At 34.1% G+C, this 17,315-nt stretch overlaps 1 protein-coding gene across 1 annotated transcript in view; it reads left to right on the top strand.

The window, feature by feature from the left end:
• The window catches only part of PCDH15 (protocadherin related 15), a 1,316,677-nt gene that overhangs the window by 1,056,444 nt on the left and 242,918 nt on the right, over window positions 1–17,315 (top strand). Inside the window, exon 18 of the mRNA XM_088791982.1 lies at window positions 16,379–16,572. Within this exon, the coding sequence (XP_088648108.1) occupies window positions 16,379–16,572 (194 nt within the window). The remainder of the gene's footprint in view (window positions 1–16,378; window positions 16,573–17,315) is intronic.

Raw genomic sequence — 17,315 nt, 5'->3', positions numbered from 1 at the left:
AATTAGAAATGATTCAGTAATGTCCATATTGCATAAAGAAATGCTTTCCCGAATGATATAGAAAGGGTGACATTATAGCCTAGGCACCATCGGTTCACGTTAAAGTGTACCTCATGTGTAAATATCCTCTGCTGTGTATGTGGTAGTGGGAAAGCTTTCAAACAGCCACAATACATTTCATTCATATCTTGGTTACGACATTTGTTATATGGTTAATATCCACCTTTTTTACCCATTTGTCTTGAGAGTAAATGTGTAATTAATTTATTTCTGTATTCACAACATCTGCATCCATAGTATCTGGCATACAGTAAAGACTTAATATAGTAGATGCTTTATAAATGTTTATTTAAGGATAAAAGAAAGGAAGCCTTATAGCCAAGTAGGAATAAGTGAATGGGAAGATGTAAATGCACTGACCTTTATAGTAGTCCCCATCTATCTGTGGTTTAGCTTTCTGCAGTTTTAGTTACCTACAGTCAACCACAGTCTGGAAATAGGAAATAGGAAATTCTATAAATAATTCATAAGTTTTAAATTGCACACTGTTTGAGTATCCAGATGAAATCTTGCACCATCTTATTCTGTCCTGCCCAGGATGTGAACTATCTTTTTGTTCAGCATATTCACACTCTGGACAGTACCCACTTGTTAATCACTTAGTAACCATCTAGGTTATCAGACCAACTGTCATATCACAGTGCTTGTGTTAAACCCTTATTTTACTTTATAATGGCCCCAATGCACAAGAGTAATGATGCTGGCATTCGGACATGCCAAAGACAAGCCATAAAAGACGTCTTTTAAGTGAAAAGATGAAAATTCTTGAATTAATAAAGAAAAAAAAGTTATGCTGAGGTTGCTAAGATCTATGGTAAAACAAATCTGTGAAATTGTGAAGTAGGAAAAATAAATCTGGGCTAGTTTTGCTGTTTAGCCTCTACTGCAAAATTATGGACACAGTTTGTGACAAATGTTTAGTTAGAATGGAAAAAGCATAAAATTTGTGCGTGGAAGACATGACAAGAAGACATTTTTTTTATTAACAGCAACATGTTGTGTCAGAAAGCATTGAGCCTATATAAAGACTCCAGCAAGAGATCCCTTGAAATGAGTGACACAAAGCTATTTAGTGCAAGTAAGGGAGGGTTACACAGATTCAGGAATAGTTTTGAATGGAAAAATACAAAAAAAAATTTACTGGAGATGAAGAAGCTGCTGTCACATTTCCGGCATAGTCGAAGAAGTTGTTTTTGTTGTTGTTGTTTATTCTTTACTGTACTTTATTTATTTTATTAGTTTCAGGTGTACAAAGCAATGTAATAGACATTTACGCCCCTCATAAAGTGATAACTCATCCCTCAAGCTATTACCCCTCTGACATCTTATGTAGCTGTTACCGTACCATCGACTATCTTCCCTATGTTGTGCTCCACACCCCGTGACTATATATACTTATATGTTTTGTTATAGTTGACATTCAATATTATTCTACCTCAGCTTCAAGTGTATAGTGCAGTCGTCAGACATCTGCACAGTCTATGACGTGATCCCTCTGTTGATTAGGGTTCCATACTATCTGAAGTTTTGGTCGTCTACTGTGAGTCTTATAACATATGCCTCACAGATAACTGTGGACTACTGTGTTTCTAGTCAATTGATGAATTCAGAGAACTGCATTTATCTTTACTGTGGCACTCACTCCTAGGGAACAAAATTATGTAGTTCACACAGATAAAGAAATGACAGTTATTGTCATGTTCTTAATCTTAATTTAATTAGAACCGATTCTCATCTCGATCATAGCATAATTGGTAATAAAGGTAAGTTTATGTAGATAAACAGCCAGCAGAGAATTGGGTAATATAAATAAGAAAATGATAGCGATTTTGTGGTAGGACCGCATCTCAAAAAATGTTTTCTTTACGAGATCTAAAGCTTATCTCTGGCATTTGCAGGCTACGAAAGTTAATTTCCCTTTTGTATCTCTTTATAAAACGGATCTTGTCTTGCTTTTAAAGAGTCTCATTTTATGTATTGCCCTGAACTATGCAGATTATGAAGATGGGGTGTTGTTTGTGTCAATATGCCTCTAATTTGAAAAAAATACTAAATGCCAAGAAATGAAGCTTTATGATTAGTCTTTTTAATATTATTTCTGGTATGTGGTAAAAGAGTGGTATGGCTATAGAACATCCTCCAAGGACCTTGAAATAACAGAATGTAGATTTCTCACTGAGAGACAAACTTTAAACTAAAATGATGCGGAACTACTCATATGATCTGCAAATGCCTTTTAAGGGTCATAAACTAGGTTCATAACCCACCCACAACCCCCCCCCCCCCCATCAACTCTACCTTTCCCCATTAACCCAACAGAATATCAATCAGATTCTTTTTTGGTTAGTAACCTGATGTCAAAAAGAGTGAAAGTATTACAAACAAAGGTGACAATGAGAACTCTCTGGCAAGGAGAGTCTTGGATACCAGAATTTAAGTATTGTACTCAGATCATTTTCAATCTTCATTTTCAGTATTGCCATGAGACTATCTTGGCCTGATGTAAGTGCTTACTTAATTATTTGAGTCCACTATCTTCTTATATGAGGTAATTCTCATTGCCTACAAGAAGTTGATAACTTGGTCATAAAGATGTAAGTAACTAGGTCCTTGTTAAAAGTTCTCAGTTATAAATTGGTCTTCTGACTTTATCTATATCTCTTATGCTTGGTTATTATAAACAGAAACAGAGTGTTTCTGATGTTTACGGTTCATGAACCACACTTAGGGGAACACTGCCATAAAAGAGCATCAGCATCTTTTATAACTGGAAATGAATTATAATTAGATTTTTAGCACATCTTGTGTTTAGGGGGACATTACTAGCATGCATGAGAATCATTTATTTTTCCAGCGCATGAAATACCATTTTGTAGGCCATCAGTGAAATCCTATAGGTTGACACTAATGGATATACTCTATCATCTTAAGGTCTCATTTCACACACAGCTAGTTTTCATGAAAAAACAATTGTTCTATACTATAAGATATAGATTTTGATATACAATTTTAATATTTTAAAGTTGTAGATTTTAATAACCATAGTTAACTATCCAATCCATGCTCTATAGATAGTATTTCCAAATTTTTGCAATTCTCTTAAATCAATGGCTCTTAATCTTAGTTCAATACTATAGTTCTACCTGAGGAACTTCTATAAATATGGGTGCTGGGATTTCACCTTGAGATATTTTTATTAAAAAATCTGGCCACTCATAGCAGAGTCACTTGGAGAAATTGTATTTAATAATACAAAGCAGCTCTAATAAACAGCCAATTTGGAGAAAAAATGACTTAAAAATTTACAATATTTTTTTGCACCTCTGAAAATTGTAATTCTTAATTCACGAAGTTGGAGTCCTAGATGGAGCTGAGTCTTTTGCTTCTCTTCCCATCTCTTTCCATTTTCCTCATTCTTCAATTCTTATTCTCTTTGATCAGGCTTCGTATTTCTTTTCACTGCTTAAAAGTCTACAATTTCCCCTCACCTTCACCTGTGCTCCAGTAATTATTCTCTTTCTTTCCTCCTTCCTTCTTTCTGTCCCTCTTTCCTTCCTTCCTTCTTTCCTTCCTTCCTTCTTTCCTTCCTTCCTTCCTTCCTTCCTTCCTTCCTTCCTTCCTTCCTTCCTTCCTTCCTTCCTTCCTTCTTTCCTTCCTTCCTTCCTTCCTTTCTTTTTTACTACAATAATATCTTCCTCTCTACTGATTCCTTCCCTTTAGCCTGTAAACATTCTTAAAGCTTTCCACGTCCTGACTTAAACACTCTTCCCAGATAAAGTGCCATGTTGCTAGTCCACTTTGATATTCCACTCTGATGTATTCAGGATCTTGGACAAATTGATAAATTTAGGGAATAGATTAGTTGTTATTGATTAATTATTTCATTACATTAATATACAGTTATATAATCTGTCTTTTACTCATATTATACCACTCAAATCATATAAAATCATAAATCTAATTAGATCTATGCCTAATTGTCAAGTACAAAAGCATTTCCCAATCCTAATCTATGTAAAACTGAACTTTACCCTTTTATGGAAAACTTCTCTGGTTTTCATCCTATCTCTGTGGTAGCTTTGTTGCTGTCTCCTTGTTGAATTTTCACTCTTTAAGTATTAACATTTTCCAAAAGTCAATATGTAGTTCTCCTTTACTTCATCTATTCCCAAATTTTCAATCATCACTTCTATGTATTCTCATGTCTTCCGGTATTAAATGCCCTGTGATGACCTGAACACAAGCTGACATTACAGGTGTCTGCTGGGTATGGCAATGTGGATTTTGAAAGGCGCTTCAATTTGTATATATTCCAAGATAAATTATTCCATCCCTTACCTTCTGTCTAATACAGAAACACAGATACAGACACACGCAGGAACTCAAACAAGCATATCCTGTTTTCCAGGAGGCCAGCATATTATAAAGGGCCCATTAATCTTCGGTTCCACAGACTTCAGGAGAGCAACCTCAGATTTATGTTTCTTATTTTTCTCCTTCATCTGCACACATCCACCTGATTGTCCAGTTTCTGAAACTGCTATTTCAAAATGTATCTGTCTGTCATCATTTCCTTTCCCATGGCTATGCACTGCCATAAATTATCCTACTACAGGAGACTCTGATTACCGTGTATCTGCATATTCCCCACCACACTGCTGCTAATGATCATTCTGAAATATGAGTTAGAACAGATCGCCATCCTTCGTGAAAACCTGCCGAAGGAAGTGTCCAATCTCCACATGTGTAGTCGAGAACGTCTACGCAATCCATCTGTGTAGTCCATCTTCGTAATACTTCAGATATTTGTCTCATCTCCTGCTACATACCTCCAAGTAACTGACTTTGAAATTATATAGAGGGTTTTGTTTTGTTTTGTTTTAGCATGGATAATCCTCCCCATTCTATGACCCACTGACATCCTTCTCAGGTTTTAAGGTTTCATCCAAAGTACACTTTTTGTCTTTAACATACAGTTCAAGTGTTACTTTCTTAACAAAGCCATCATTTTCCTAGCAAGTCAAAATCAGTGGCTCTTTCCACCATACTCCCACATACCCAGCTGGCAACTCTATCTCCTGTGCATTTTACTGTGCCTTGCATTAAGGTTAGTGGACAAATATGTCCACTAACCTTATCTATCCACCTAACTGAACTATAAATCCCTTTCGGACAGGAACTCAATGATCTCTATACCACCGGTGGTCAGCCCAACGACTTCCACACAGCAATGATCCACCAAATACTCATTGAGCTTACTCCCTCAATTAAAGCACTCTCAGCCACTTTAGAAAAAAGTATCATTGCAGAAATGTCTTCTGTTTGGCTTAAGAGTTCTCTCTGCCATACACAAAACATTACCTCCCATAACCTTTTCTCAAAAAGCTCTCTAACTTCATGGCTTAAACCAAGCTACACATACACTGCTCTAGATAATGGAAAAACACTTTTCATTGAAAATATTCCTGATACATTTCTCTTGGTAATGCTATGTAGTGGGCCATTAAATATTAAAGCTACAGATTACTTTGAAAATATTTCTTATTCATGCCCATTTTATAAAGAAGTTGAGTTATTACATTGATGAATATTTGGTTTAAATTCACAAAGTTCATAAGTGGCAGAGATGATGTTGAATCCAACTTAAAGACAATAGAATCAGGGACCAGCCTATCTAATTGTGTCCCCTTTGGTCACTTTGTACACTATGTGACTTAGTCTTTTAAATATTAGAAACATATTATTCTTTTAAAATGGTGAAAATAGCAGTACCCGCCCTTACAGGTGTGTTGTATTAAAATAGTTATAAAAAATACTACCGCATGTGCACTTACAAATAAGTCTTGTGTAAATGTTATCTGGCTATTATTATTGAACCAGTTTCATGAGTTATATAAAGCATTTATGATAATAAATATTCTTCACTGCCTTTTCTGTGTATATTTCTATGTGTTGTGTATACTCTTTAGTACTCTGTAGAGAACACATAAATACTACATATACATTACATATTAAAATCATTTTTAAATAATTTTCAGCATTATAAACAAAATTAGGATATGCCTATATAGTATTTTATTGCTTTCTGACTATTTTATATCAATTAATGATATTGTTCTCTGTGATAAGTGTGAGTGTGTTTGTGATAGCCTGATTACATTTTGAAGGTTATATTAATATAAGTTCTTGGTGTGGCTTATTATTTCAGCAAATAACAAATCAAGAGCAGATAAGCAAACTTTACAAAAATGTAAACATATTTTTACATTTGTACTTAATTTTATTTCTGATATTTGAAACATATTAATTTTACTACAGACCAATTTATTACCTAAACTAATTTGCACTAGAATCAAAACATAGAAACAAAATAATGATTTTTAATTCATATAGGTTACTCATGTTGCAGACTTTAATTGAATTTGAAGTTTTATTACATCATCCATATTTTGTCCAAATGTATGATATTCCCCTCCTACAAAAATAGCAATACTTTCCATTAGTTGCCCACGCGGAAACCGTATATTTCTGACACATTCCCATTTACTCTCACCTCTCAATCTGTAACCAAGTCTGCAAATTTTGCCTCATATACTTCCTGTGTAAATCTACTCAATTATCTTCCCACTGACACTATTCCAATAAACCTTCAGTGTGTACTGGGACCACTGCAGTGCTTTTACTTGGAGAAATGTAATGACCTTCTTTGGGCTTTATTTACATTTCCTCTCTCCCTCTTCTCCATTTAGCAGCCCAAGATAATTTTTTTTTAATTTTATTTTATTAAATTTATTGGGGTGAAAATTGTTAGTAAAATTACATAGATTTCAGGTGTACAATTCTGTATTACATCATCTATAAATCCCATTGTGTGTTCACCACCCAGAGTCAGTTCTCCTTCCATCACCATATATTCGATCCCCCTTACCCTCATCTCCCACCCTCCACCCCCCTTACCCTCTGGCAACCACTAAACTATTGTCTGTGTCTATGAGTTTCTGTTTCTCATTTGTTTGTCTTGTTCTTTTGTTGTTTTTGGTTTATATACCACATCAGTGAAATCACATGGTTCTCTGCTTTTTCTGTCTGACTTATTTCGCTCAGCATTACTCTCTCAAGATCCATCCATGTTGTCACAAATGTTCCTATATCATCTTTTCTTACCGCCGAATAGTATTCCATTGTGTATATATACCACAACTTCTTTATCCATTCATCTATCGAAGGACATTTTGGTTGTTTCCATGTCTTGGCCACCGTAAACAAAGCTGCAATGAACATTGGAGCACACGTGTCTTTATCTCTAAATGTTTTCAGATTTTTTGGGTAGATACCCAGGAGAGGGATTGCTGGGTCATATGGCAATTCTATTCGTAATTTTTTGAGGAACCTCCACACTGCCTTCCATAATGGCTGCACCAGTCTGCATTCCCACCAACAGTGTATGAAGGTTCCTTTTTCTCCACAGCCTCTCCAACATTTGTTACTATTTGTCTTGTTGATGATAGCCATTCTGACTGGGGTGAGGTGATATCTCATTGTGGTTTTGATTTGCATTTCTCTGATGATTAGTGATGTTAAGCATTTTTTCATATGTCTATTTGCCATTTGTATGTCCTCTTTGGAGAAATGTCTCTTCAAGTCCTCTGCCCATTTTTCAATTGGGTTGTTTGTTTTTTTGTTGTTGAGTTGCATGAGTTCCTTGTATATTCTGGATACTAGCTCCTTATCGGAGGCACTGTTTGCAAAAATCTTCTCCCATTCAGTTGGTGTCCTCTTTATTTTGTCAATGGTTTCTTTTGCTGTGCAGAAGCTTTTAAGTTTCATATAGTCCCATTCGTTTATTTTAGCTTTTACTTCCATTGCCTTTGGAGTCAAATTCATAAAATGCTCTTTGAACCCAAGGTCCATAAGTTTAGTACCTATGTTTTCTTCTATGCAGGTTATTGTGTCAGGTCTTATGCTTAAGTCTTTGATCCATTTTGAATTAACTTTGGTACATGGTGACAAATAGCAGTCCAGTTTCATTCTTTTGCACGTGGCTATCCAATTCTCCCAGCACCATTTATTGAAGAGGCTGTCTTTGCTCCATTGTATGTTTTCAGGTTCTTTGTCAAAAATTATCTGTCCATATTTATGTGGTTTTATTTCTGGGTTCTCAATCTATTCCATTGGTCTATGTGTCTGTTTTTCTGCCAATACCATGCTGTTTTCATTATTGTAGCCCTGTAGTACAAGCCAAAGTCAGGAAGTGTGATACCTCCATTATTGTTCTTTTTTCTTAAGATTGCTTTGGCTATTCGGGGTCTTTTGTGGTTCCAAACAAATCTGATGATGTTTTGTTTTATTTCTTTAAAAAATGCCATTGGGATTTTGATGGGGATTGCATTGAATCTGTATATTGCTTTGGGTAATATGGCCATTTTAACTATGTTGATTCTTCCAATCCATGAGTATGGAATGTCTTTCCATTTCTTTGTGTCTTCTTCAATTTCTTTCAAAAATGTCTTATAGTTTTCAGCATATAGGTCTTTCACATCCTTGGTTAAGTTTATTCCTAGGTATTTTATTCTTTTTGCTGCAATTGCAAAAGGAATTGTTTTTTGTATTTCTTTTTCTGAGATTTCATTGTTGGTATATAGGAAGGCGATGGACTTTTGTGCGTTGATTTTGTAGCCAGCAACTTTACTGTATTCGTTGATTGTTTCTAATAGCTTTTTGGTGGAGTCTTTAGGGTTTTCTATATATAGCATCATGTCATCTGCAAAGAGTGATAATTTAACTTCTTCATTCCAGCCCAAGATAATTTAAAATTTGAAAGCAAATCACTAATTCCAATTCTTGATCCCTTCAATGATTTTCCCCGATAGAAGAATAAAGTCACAAACCTGTATGACCAATCTCCGGATTACTCTCCAATTTCATTATTTACTATTCACTTTCTCTTTGTAATGATCATTATAATGCTACCACTCTGACTAGATAACTCCTATTCATATGCTTTTCATCATTGAGATCTCAATTCAAATGCCAGTTCCTCAAAGAAGCCTTACATGACTCCATTGATAAATGATGCTCCCTTTATTATCACAGAGCACAGGATGTTTCTTCATGGTGCATTTCAATTTTTTAATTATACTCTTTAACTATCTGTTTCTCTTATTAGATTGTGAGCTCTAATGGAGTAAAGACTTTGTCAGTTCCTCTCCTTAGTTTCTTCCTTGTTTCACTACTATTGTATACTCAACATCTTGTATAGCACCTGATGCATAGTTGACCTTTAATAAATTTTTGTTTAATGAACAAATTGATAAAATAACTAATGGATATAGGTTAAGGAAATGTTACATAATTTTTGTATGAATGTGGGGAAATTATCTATATATCAAGTTAATGTATTTTTAAAAGTTAATCAATAAAACTGCAGATATAATGGTATCAGAACATAGAACTTAGAACTTGGACATTTATCCTTAGAACAGAGAACATTCGACTTGATTATCTGGAATTATCTTTCCCATGAAAGCTCTTGAAAGGATAAATAATCTGACTGAAAACATATCATGGGAAATTAATTATAGATGCTTTTAGAGAGGCAAAGTTGAATAATTGACACATTTATTGGAAAATCATTTATTGTGTCAAGTGTTAAAATTGCCAGGCACTGTGCCAAATCATAGAGATTAAAGGAACTACTATCATGTATTTCTGATCCTAAGTAACTACTGGTGCAATAGAGAAGAAAGGCATATTATATTTTAGCTTTATCACACATGCCATATATGACTCATATCATCAAATTACACATTATGAGTTTTCAACATCTTTTAAAACTGTATCTCTTAAAACCATAAGAGTTATGTTGTATAGATTGAGCTTTCCCATTTGATAAACTTAGAGAAAGTATTAATGATATCAATATAGTGATCACAAGCATCTGCATTTTCATTTTGTATAGGAAATAAAATAATTTTCACATTTGGATTTTACATTATTTTTTAGTCACCATCTCCCTTTTCTGATATATTGAGAAGAATAGTTGTCAAAGAAAATGTATTTGTAAATGCAATTAAATTAATTTATTTTATATTTGGTCAGCATATTTTTGGGTTATCACAGTGAAAGCTGTCCATGGTCCAATTTCAATAATTAATGCTTCAGTGCTTGCATTTTTTATGAAACCTTTGTTTAATTGTATGTTATTGTTTTTAAAATTATGCAAGTTGTGCATTCATAATGTTGACAATATTCTTTTTAGATATTATATTTCTAGATATCGTTGGTTTACTAGATAATTGACTTGAAATTTGATATTACTCCAGAATAGACACAGATGTGCAATAAATTTTATAAATGTTTTTCCTTCACTATGTATCACCAAACTAATTTAGTTTTTTTTCAGCTATTGTTTCAAAAAACAGATATATTTCCTTCTCAACACCTACTTGTAGTAAATTATGTCACAATGTCAAAGAATAGTCATCTGGACAAAAGAAAAATACTCGGGTATTGAGACGTTTCAAAGACAGGGTATAAAAAAAAATCTAATTAGAGCAGTAGGTATTTCTTGAAAGCCTAGTAAACTTGTTTACTCAGTTTGGCTAAGTAAACAAACAAACAGAAATGCTGTTGGGCAAGTCCTAATATGTTACAAAGACACGTTATATATGTATTTTCTTGGACAAATTATTTAATGTATATAGATTTTGATTTGCTTGGTGCTTTAACTAAGCGCTCTGAAAGACAGAATGAATGAGATATAATCATAACCTTTAAAGACTATGATATATTGTGTAAAGGATAGTTGTTCTGCACAATGAAATAATCAGAAAATATCTTCACCATCATTGAATTGCTAAATTAGATGGAACATTCTAAAATATTTTGAGAGTTTATCAAGAAGTGAGTGGGGGAGAATATCTGTTAGGGCTTGAATAGTTGGGAAGGCTTCATTGTTGATTAGAACTTCATGAACCTCTATGTCTACTTAATACTCAGACAGGCAAGTGAAGAAGATATGATGGTATTGGACGGAATGACGTGACCATAGGAATGTTAATTTCATGTACTAAGGATACCAATTCCATTGCCATTTGAGAGGGGAGGAACTGAATGGTAAAAAAAAAAATAAAAAGAAGTTTATTCTTTTCTTTTACTAAGTCAAATACACATTCACTTATTCTTCCAGCTTCCTTGTCGTTACAGGCTTTTCTCTACTTTTGGAAATTTTTTTTGTTCCTTTTTATTGTTTTGAAATAGCACTTCTATTAAAGATATGTTTCTTTCCTGTCTCCTTTTCTAGACCACAAGCTGTTTGACAGTAATTATTCTGTCTATACTTTCTGCACTCTGCATTTTTCAGACACCAGTGTCTGAATTATGTATCAATTAATTAAAGAAGAAACAGCCTGCATAGCAGAGTCATTTAGATTTGCCATTGTATACAATATAAGATTTCTTGAAAAAGTGTTTAAGACCAGATCCTTAAATTAACAGGTTAAAGCCTGTGATATGGGAATTAATGGAAGCCAACTTTGAGGAAATCTTGATTTGAGGTAATGACGGTAGAAGTTGAGCATGAGAGAATGTAACACCATTAAAGCAATGAAGGTTCCAGTTTCCACTCTCAGAGTCTGAATAATGAAATTCAATGAACCTCTACAAAAGGATGGTGAAGTTGTCACAGAAAAGAAACAAGCCCTCCAAATTCTCGAGCAATGTAAAGAAACAATTTAGAAAGTCTTGTTGTTAATGTTCTATTTGGATTTCTATCAGGAAGTTGAATACCTGCATAAGAGATACATCTGCAGTAAAAATCCTTTAATGGCCCCCCAAAAATTAATGATTATGGTTAACAGTGATAATAGGAGGAGTCATGGATTATACACCTGAAAAATAAATTTGCCAATTACCTATGCTACTAAGATTGTTACCATCTTAGATTATTCTAGGATGTGCTGAACAGAAGAGGGGTAACTAGTAGCCAAGTATGCTTTTTAGCTTCAAAGCACCACAGGTTAACATTAAAGCTCCAGAGAGCATAAATCTGGAGATGACTAAATGATGCATTTCTCAATACGCCTGACAAGCAGGAGCAGACCTGGGTTCAGCCTGAAAGCCAATCTGGAAAGACTCAATGGGCCTCTCGTAACACTAAGTTTATTTAGCTTTAAATAACAATACAGTACAGGCAACTATATAACTTTTACGGCAGTAACATAGTGGAAGTCTTGTGCCCTGTAGACATGGCTTCTAAAGTCTCCTAAATAATCTGCACTCAGGGTGTATTTTTATTTCTAGTTACATATATCTGAGGCATTTTCTTAAAAGTTTTGTTATAGCAATCTCTATCATATCTAGTGCATAAAAGTGAACTTACTAAAATACTGGTAATGATCAGAATATATTTCATCCAGTAAAGAGCTGGAATTCCCTCTACAAATGCATTAACAACCATCCCTTTTCCTAAGTTGTCTGATATTTCTTTAAAATTTGAAAGGTTATTTCATTCCTTCATCTTCTTACTTATGCATTTATATAAGTGTTGATAGAGACGTTCAATTATGTACGTAAAATTTCCAAACGTAAATTAAATTCTTCTTCTGGCAAATCTGTCTCCATAGTTATTACATAGCTTGTGAGTTTTATGTTGCTTTCCCAAATAATCTCTCTGTCCAGGAGATCAATATCTGCTTAACTTTCATTTTCATTTAACTGTATATGAGTCAGAAATCCTTTATTATATCATAGAGATGAGACAAAGAAATTAAATGTTTAGTACAGAACACTTTAATTAATATCGTCATGTTATTTTCTCAACTTTCCCAACAATTGTCTTGTTTTTGGCCTCATTCTTAGGCAGACCCAATACAGACAAGAAGATCAGCATAAACATCAGATTGTTATTTTACCAGTCTAGCCATAGGAAACACTAGAGCCACTCTTTTCCAGTAGTTTTAGCAATCATCTTCACTATAGCAACTTAGGTAACTGCCTATTCTAGAATCAAATAATGTCCAGGCCTGAATCTCACTTGCATCTCCGTAGGTAAATGTCAGCATCACCCAAACTTAGAGTGTGAAGGGGATGAATCACTCCCCAAAGGAAAATGAGGGACTCATTAAAAACAAGGATCCAGGATGCCCAGGAAGTAAAAAAGCCAAATGGTCACACAGTTATTCATGATCAGTTTTGTTTCTAATTAAAACATACTCAGTAATATGAAAATACTATGTTCACACTTCTGTTTCACAGTTTAGGTATGGTGATTATTTCTGTATCAATTATGATTTTTATTCTACCCCCCTTCCTTTTTGAAACTCCAACTTGATATTTTTTGTTCAGTTTATGATCTGATATTCTTTACATCTGTCCTTTTACGTAAAGCCATACTTTGGCTTCTCTATGTAAATCAACCTTTCCTTCAATCCCTTTTTATTTAGGAGGCAGAATTCTCCTCTAAATTAGGAATGGGCTTCATATACCATGATCCCCAAGATCACGGATCACAGTTATTGAGTTGCTATTGAATGAAATCTTTACCATAGTTTAGTTTCAGAGTCTTTCATGAGAGTTATTACCATTTTATGCATATTCAGAGTCAGAGTCTCAGCTCCCTTTTTAAAATTTTGAACCACCAATGATTATTAGGTTGGTGCAAAATACGTTTTTTGCAATTATTTTTAACCTTTTAACCGTTCTATTACTTTTATACCAACCTAATACTTCAAAATATTTTTTGTTTTTATATGTATTGCTCAATTATGTTGACTCATAATCCACTATTTTATTTTTAAGTACTAAAATACTGAAAAAATAGGGTAGAGTTATTTAAGTAACTTTAAAAAAAAATTATTTTTGCCTTATTTGTTAAACTTCTACTTCCGTGTTTACCCGAAAATAAGACCTAGCCAGACCATCAGCTCTAATGCGTCTTTTACAGCAAAAATTAACATAAGACCCGGTTTTACTTTACTATAATACCGGGTCTATAATATAATATAATATAATATAATATAATATAATATAATATAATATAATATAATATAAATATGACTGGGTCTTGTATTATTTTTTTCTTCAAAAGACGCATTAGAGCTGATGGTTGGCTAGGTCTTTTCGGGAAAACACAGTTGATAAGGTTTCTGCGGCACTAGTCCTGGTCCCTGAATCTATTAGCTTTTCTGTGGTTCGATGGCTCCTCAATTTTAGGTGTGTTTCTATCACCTGTGCTTTATAGTGCTATTTGGTATTTAAGGCACCTCCCAGATGGATGCCTTCTTCGATTTAATTATAATCCAGTTTATTCTTCCTTCCAACTTCATTTATGAAAATGTTAAATAAGACCAGCCAAAATACCTACATCCCTGAAGCACGCACCTCAATACTTCTTAACTTGATACAGTGCCATTTATCATTAAATTCCTTTAGCCCATGTAAGTCCCTGAAAGAATGTTAATATTGAGTGCAATTTACACTAAATTTTAATTAAGATTCCCTGAGACATTGAGTTAAGTAATTTACTATAATAAAAATTGATATTTCCTCTGCTACCCCCATCTTCTAATTTTATCCACACAGGAAAGAGAATGAATTTGTCTGGCATGAATAATTCCCCAATAAATATGCAACATTCATTTTAACTATTTTTGCAAATAGTTTCCTTCCCTTTTGCCTTTCTGATTATGACTGTCATTCTCACAGAAATCCCAGAATCATTCCATGAAATGCCTTTCTTTCTGGCAACTGCATCTGTCCACCTGCAAATACCTAATCTTAGACTTAGCTGAATGCCAGTTTCTCAAATTTCCTTTTTTCCTCTCATTTTTTTTTTCTTTTCTCTGCTATTTCTATGCACATCATCACTCTAAAGTCAGTGGATAATAAAAATAGAAAGAGCATATGCACAGCACATCCCCTTAAGCATGATGAGGTGTGTAAAGCACTCTGTTTACATTTCTTTGGGACAGCAAATATGAAGTTCTGAATAGGCCATTCATTAACACTGGTTTCCGGAAATTGAATTCAAGTTTCAAGGTAAATTGCACATTCACATTTTATCTAGGGAGGTGCACCAGAGTGCCCAGTAGTCACCCACAGGAGTGAACGATAAAGAACTACAACTTTATAGAAGTGAAATTCAGGGATGAGAAATACCTAAGAAAATGTCAGTAAATAAGATAAAATTTCTACAGTTTATTTACTACAATCATGTGGGTTTTTGTTTGTTTGTTTGTTTGTTTTGTTTTATTTGTTTGTTTTTAATTCAACAGAAAACTTTTAATTATGTTGAAGCCACCTTTATTTTCCCTATCCATCACTTTTGATATGATGAAAACAGACAATTCTGTGAATGTTTGTTAAATGCATGTTACAAGATTTCCCACTAGAATTCATTTCCTTATCTCAAGTAAACATATATTTATCAAGAAGTCAAGGATCCCTATTTAATAAATCATTGCTGCCTTAATTTTGCTATATGAAATTAATAATGATCATTCTCTTTTCACACATAATGATTCAAATGTAGTCTTTAACTAATTAGATACATTTTGCTTCAAAATAATTATAAACATGTGCAAATTAGTCTTATAGTTGCTTAGGTAGTATTATTTCAGAGACTCTGAATTGAATTCCTTTCTTCAAAAACAGAAACTTCTTGGACTCAATATTATAGTTTTCTGATTAGATAGTCTACAACTGAAGATGCATTTGTTTGATTTTGAAAAGTTAATATTCTAGGCCATATCAGTCCTTTATAAGTCAGTGTGAACGAGATTGTAAGAATCTTTCCTAAAGCCGATGTAAATAAAAAGGAGGTGAGAACAAGAGAATCTGAGAGACAAGGAGGAAAACATTAATCAGTGAAAAAATGAGAGCAAAAGGATGGATGTTAGTAATAAAGGCAAACTTCACCTATTTTATTTTTTCCAGGCCTCAGTCTGTAGTAATATGTGTTTATGTGTCAAGAACAGGAAGTAAGATAGAAAAAAAAAATTTCCTATAGGGATATTTGATTTACTTTAGGTCTTCTCACCCCACCCCATATTAAATTAATCATAGTCTTCAAGATCCAAAAACTTTTTTTTTTATCATTCTCAGAAGAAAAGAAAAAAAAAAAATCCTTCCTGCTGTGATTGCTTCAGTATCATAACAGAACACAGTAGCCTCAATTCATGAAAACAGTAGTATATATGCCAAGAAAATTTCTTTTACTTATTTTTTGTCTTTGAAAGCAAGCTGCTTGTGTTGGGGAAAAACTGACACAATAGTGAAAAGTTGGGTCCCGGAGGATTTATGTTGTGATTTTCAATTTCAGCTCACTGCATTCGACGCAGACGAAGGGTCAAATGGGGAGATCTCATATGAAATCCTGATTGGGGATAAGGGAGACTTCATCATCAATAAAACGACAGGACTTGTCACCATCGCTCCGGGGGTGGAATTGATAGTCGGGCGGACCTATGCGCTCACGGTCCAAGCAGCGGATAACGCTCCTCCTGCAGAGAGAAGGTAATTTATATTAGATCCAAAGCAGTCTTTCCATCGCTCCTATTTAACACCATAATTAAATTTAAGGAGCGCAGCAAGCATTCTTTTATCCTATAAACATCTAAATTAGATCAGAAAATCAGAGAGACCGGATTCTCAGTAACTGCATATTCTAATTTCCTTAAATTGTGGGAAAATGACAGTAAAGACAAGATTAAACCACAAAATAATTAACTAACTATGATTTCACTGAAGGATGCAGGTCTCTGTTTTGGGGTGGGGTGGGGTGGAGGGAGACTGGGAAATATCAGAGGCATGTATCTAATTTATAACTGAAAAGCAGGGTTGATGATAGTGAGAGGTCACAGACACAGCAATAACATGTAATGTCTCAGGGTTTTGAAGCTACTTCTCAGTGTCTGAGTAATCATCCAAATCTATCTATCTATCTATCTATCTATCTATCTATCTATCTATCTATCTATCTATCAATCAATCATCTTCCTACCAACCTACCTACCTACCTATCTACACACACGCACGCCCGCGCATGCGCTATGTACATATTCAAAGAGAGAGAGAGAAGGTAAAAAGAAAAAGACTTCCACTATTACAATAGCATTTATCTAGTCCCCCAACTGAGATACCCCTTTTATTAATTTCAGGCTCATTTCCAGATTTTCAGTATGCATTTCAAGAAAATATCAATAAATGTCAATACATTCCTGCACCTCGCTGCCCCCCCCCAAAAAAAAAAAAAATCC

Source organism: Rhinolophus sinicus, chromosome 15, assembly GCF_057876585.1.
Source record: "Rhinolophus sinicus isolate RSI-liver-muscle chromosome 15, RSI-T2T, whole genome shotgun sequence".
In the NCBI taxonomy this organism is placed as follows: Eukaryota; Metazoa; Chordata; class Mammalia; order Chiroptera; family Rhinolophidae; genus Rhinolophus; species Rhinolophus sinicus.
The sequence above is the reverse complement of the archived record's forward strand: the minus strand, read 5'-3'. Positions and strand labels throughout refer to the sequence as shown.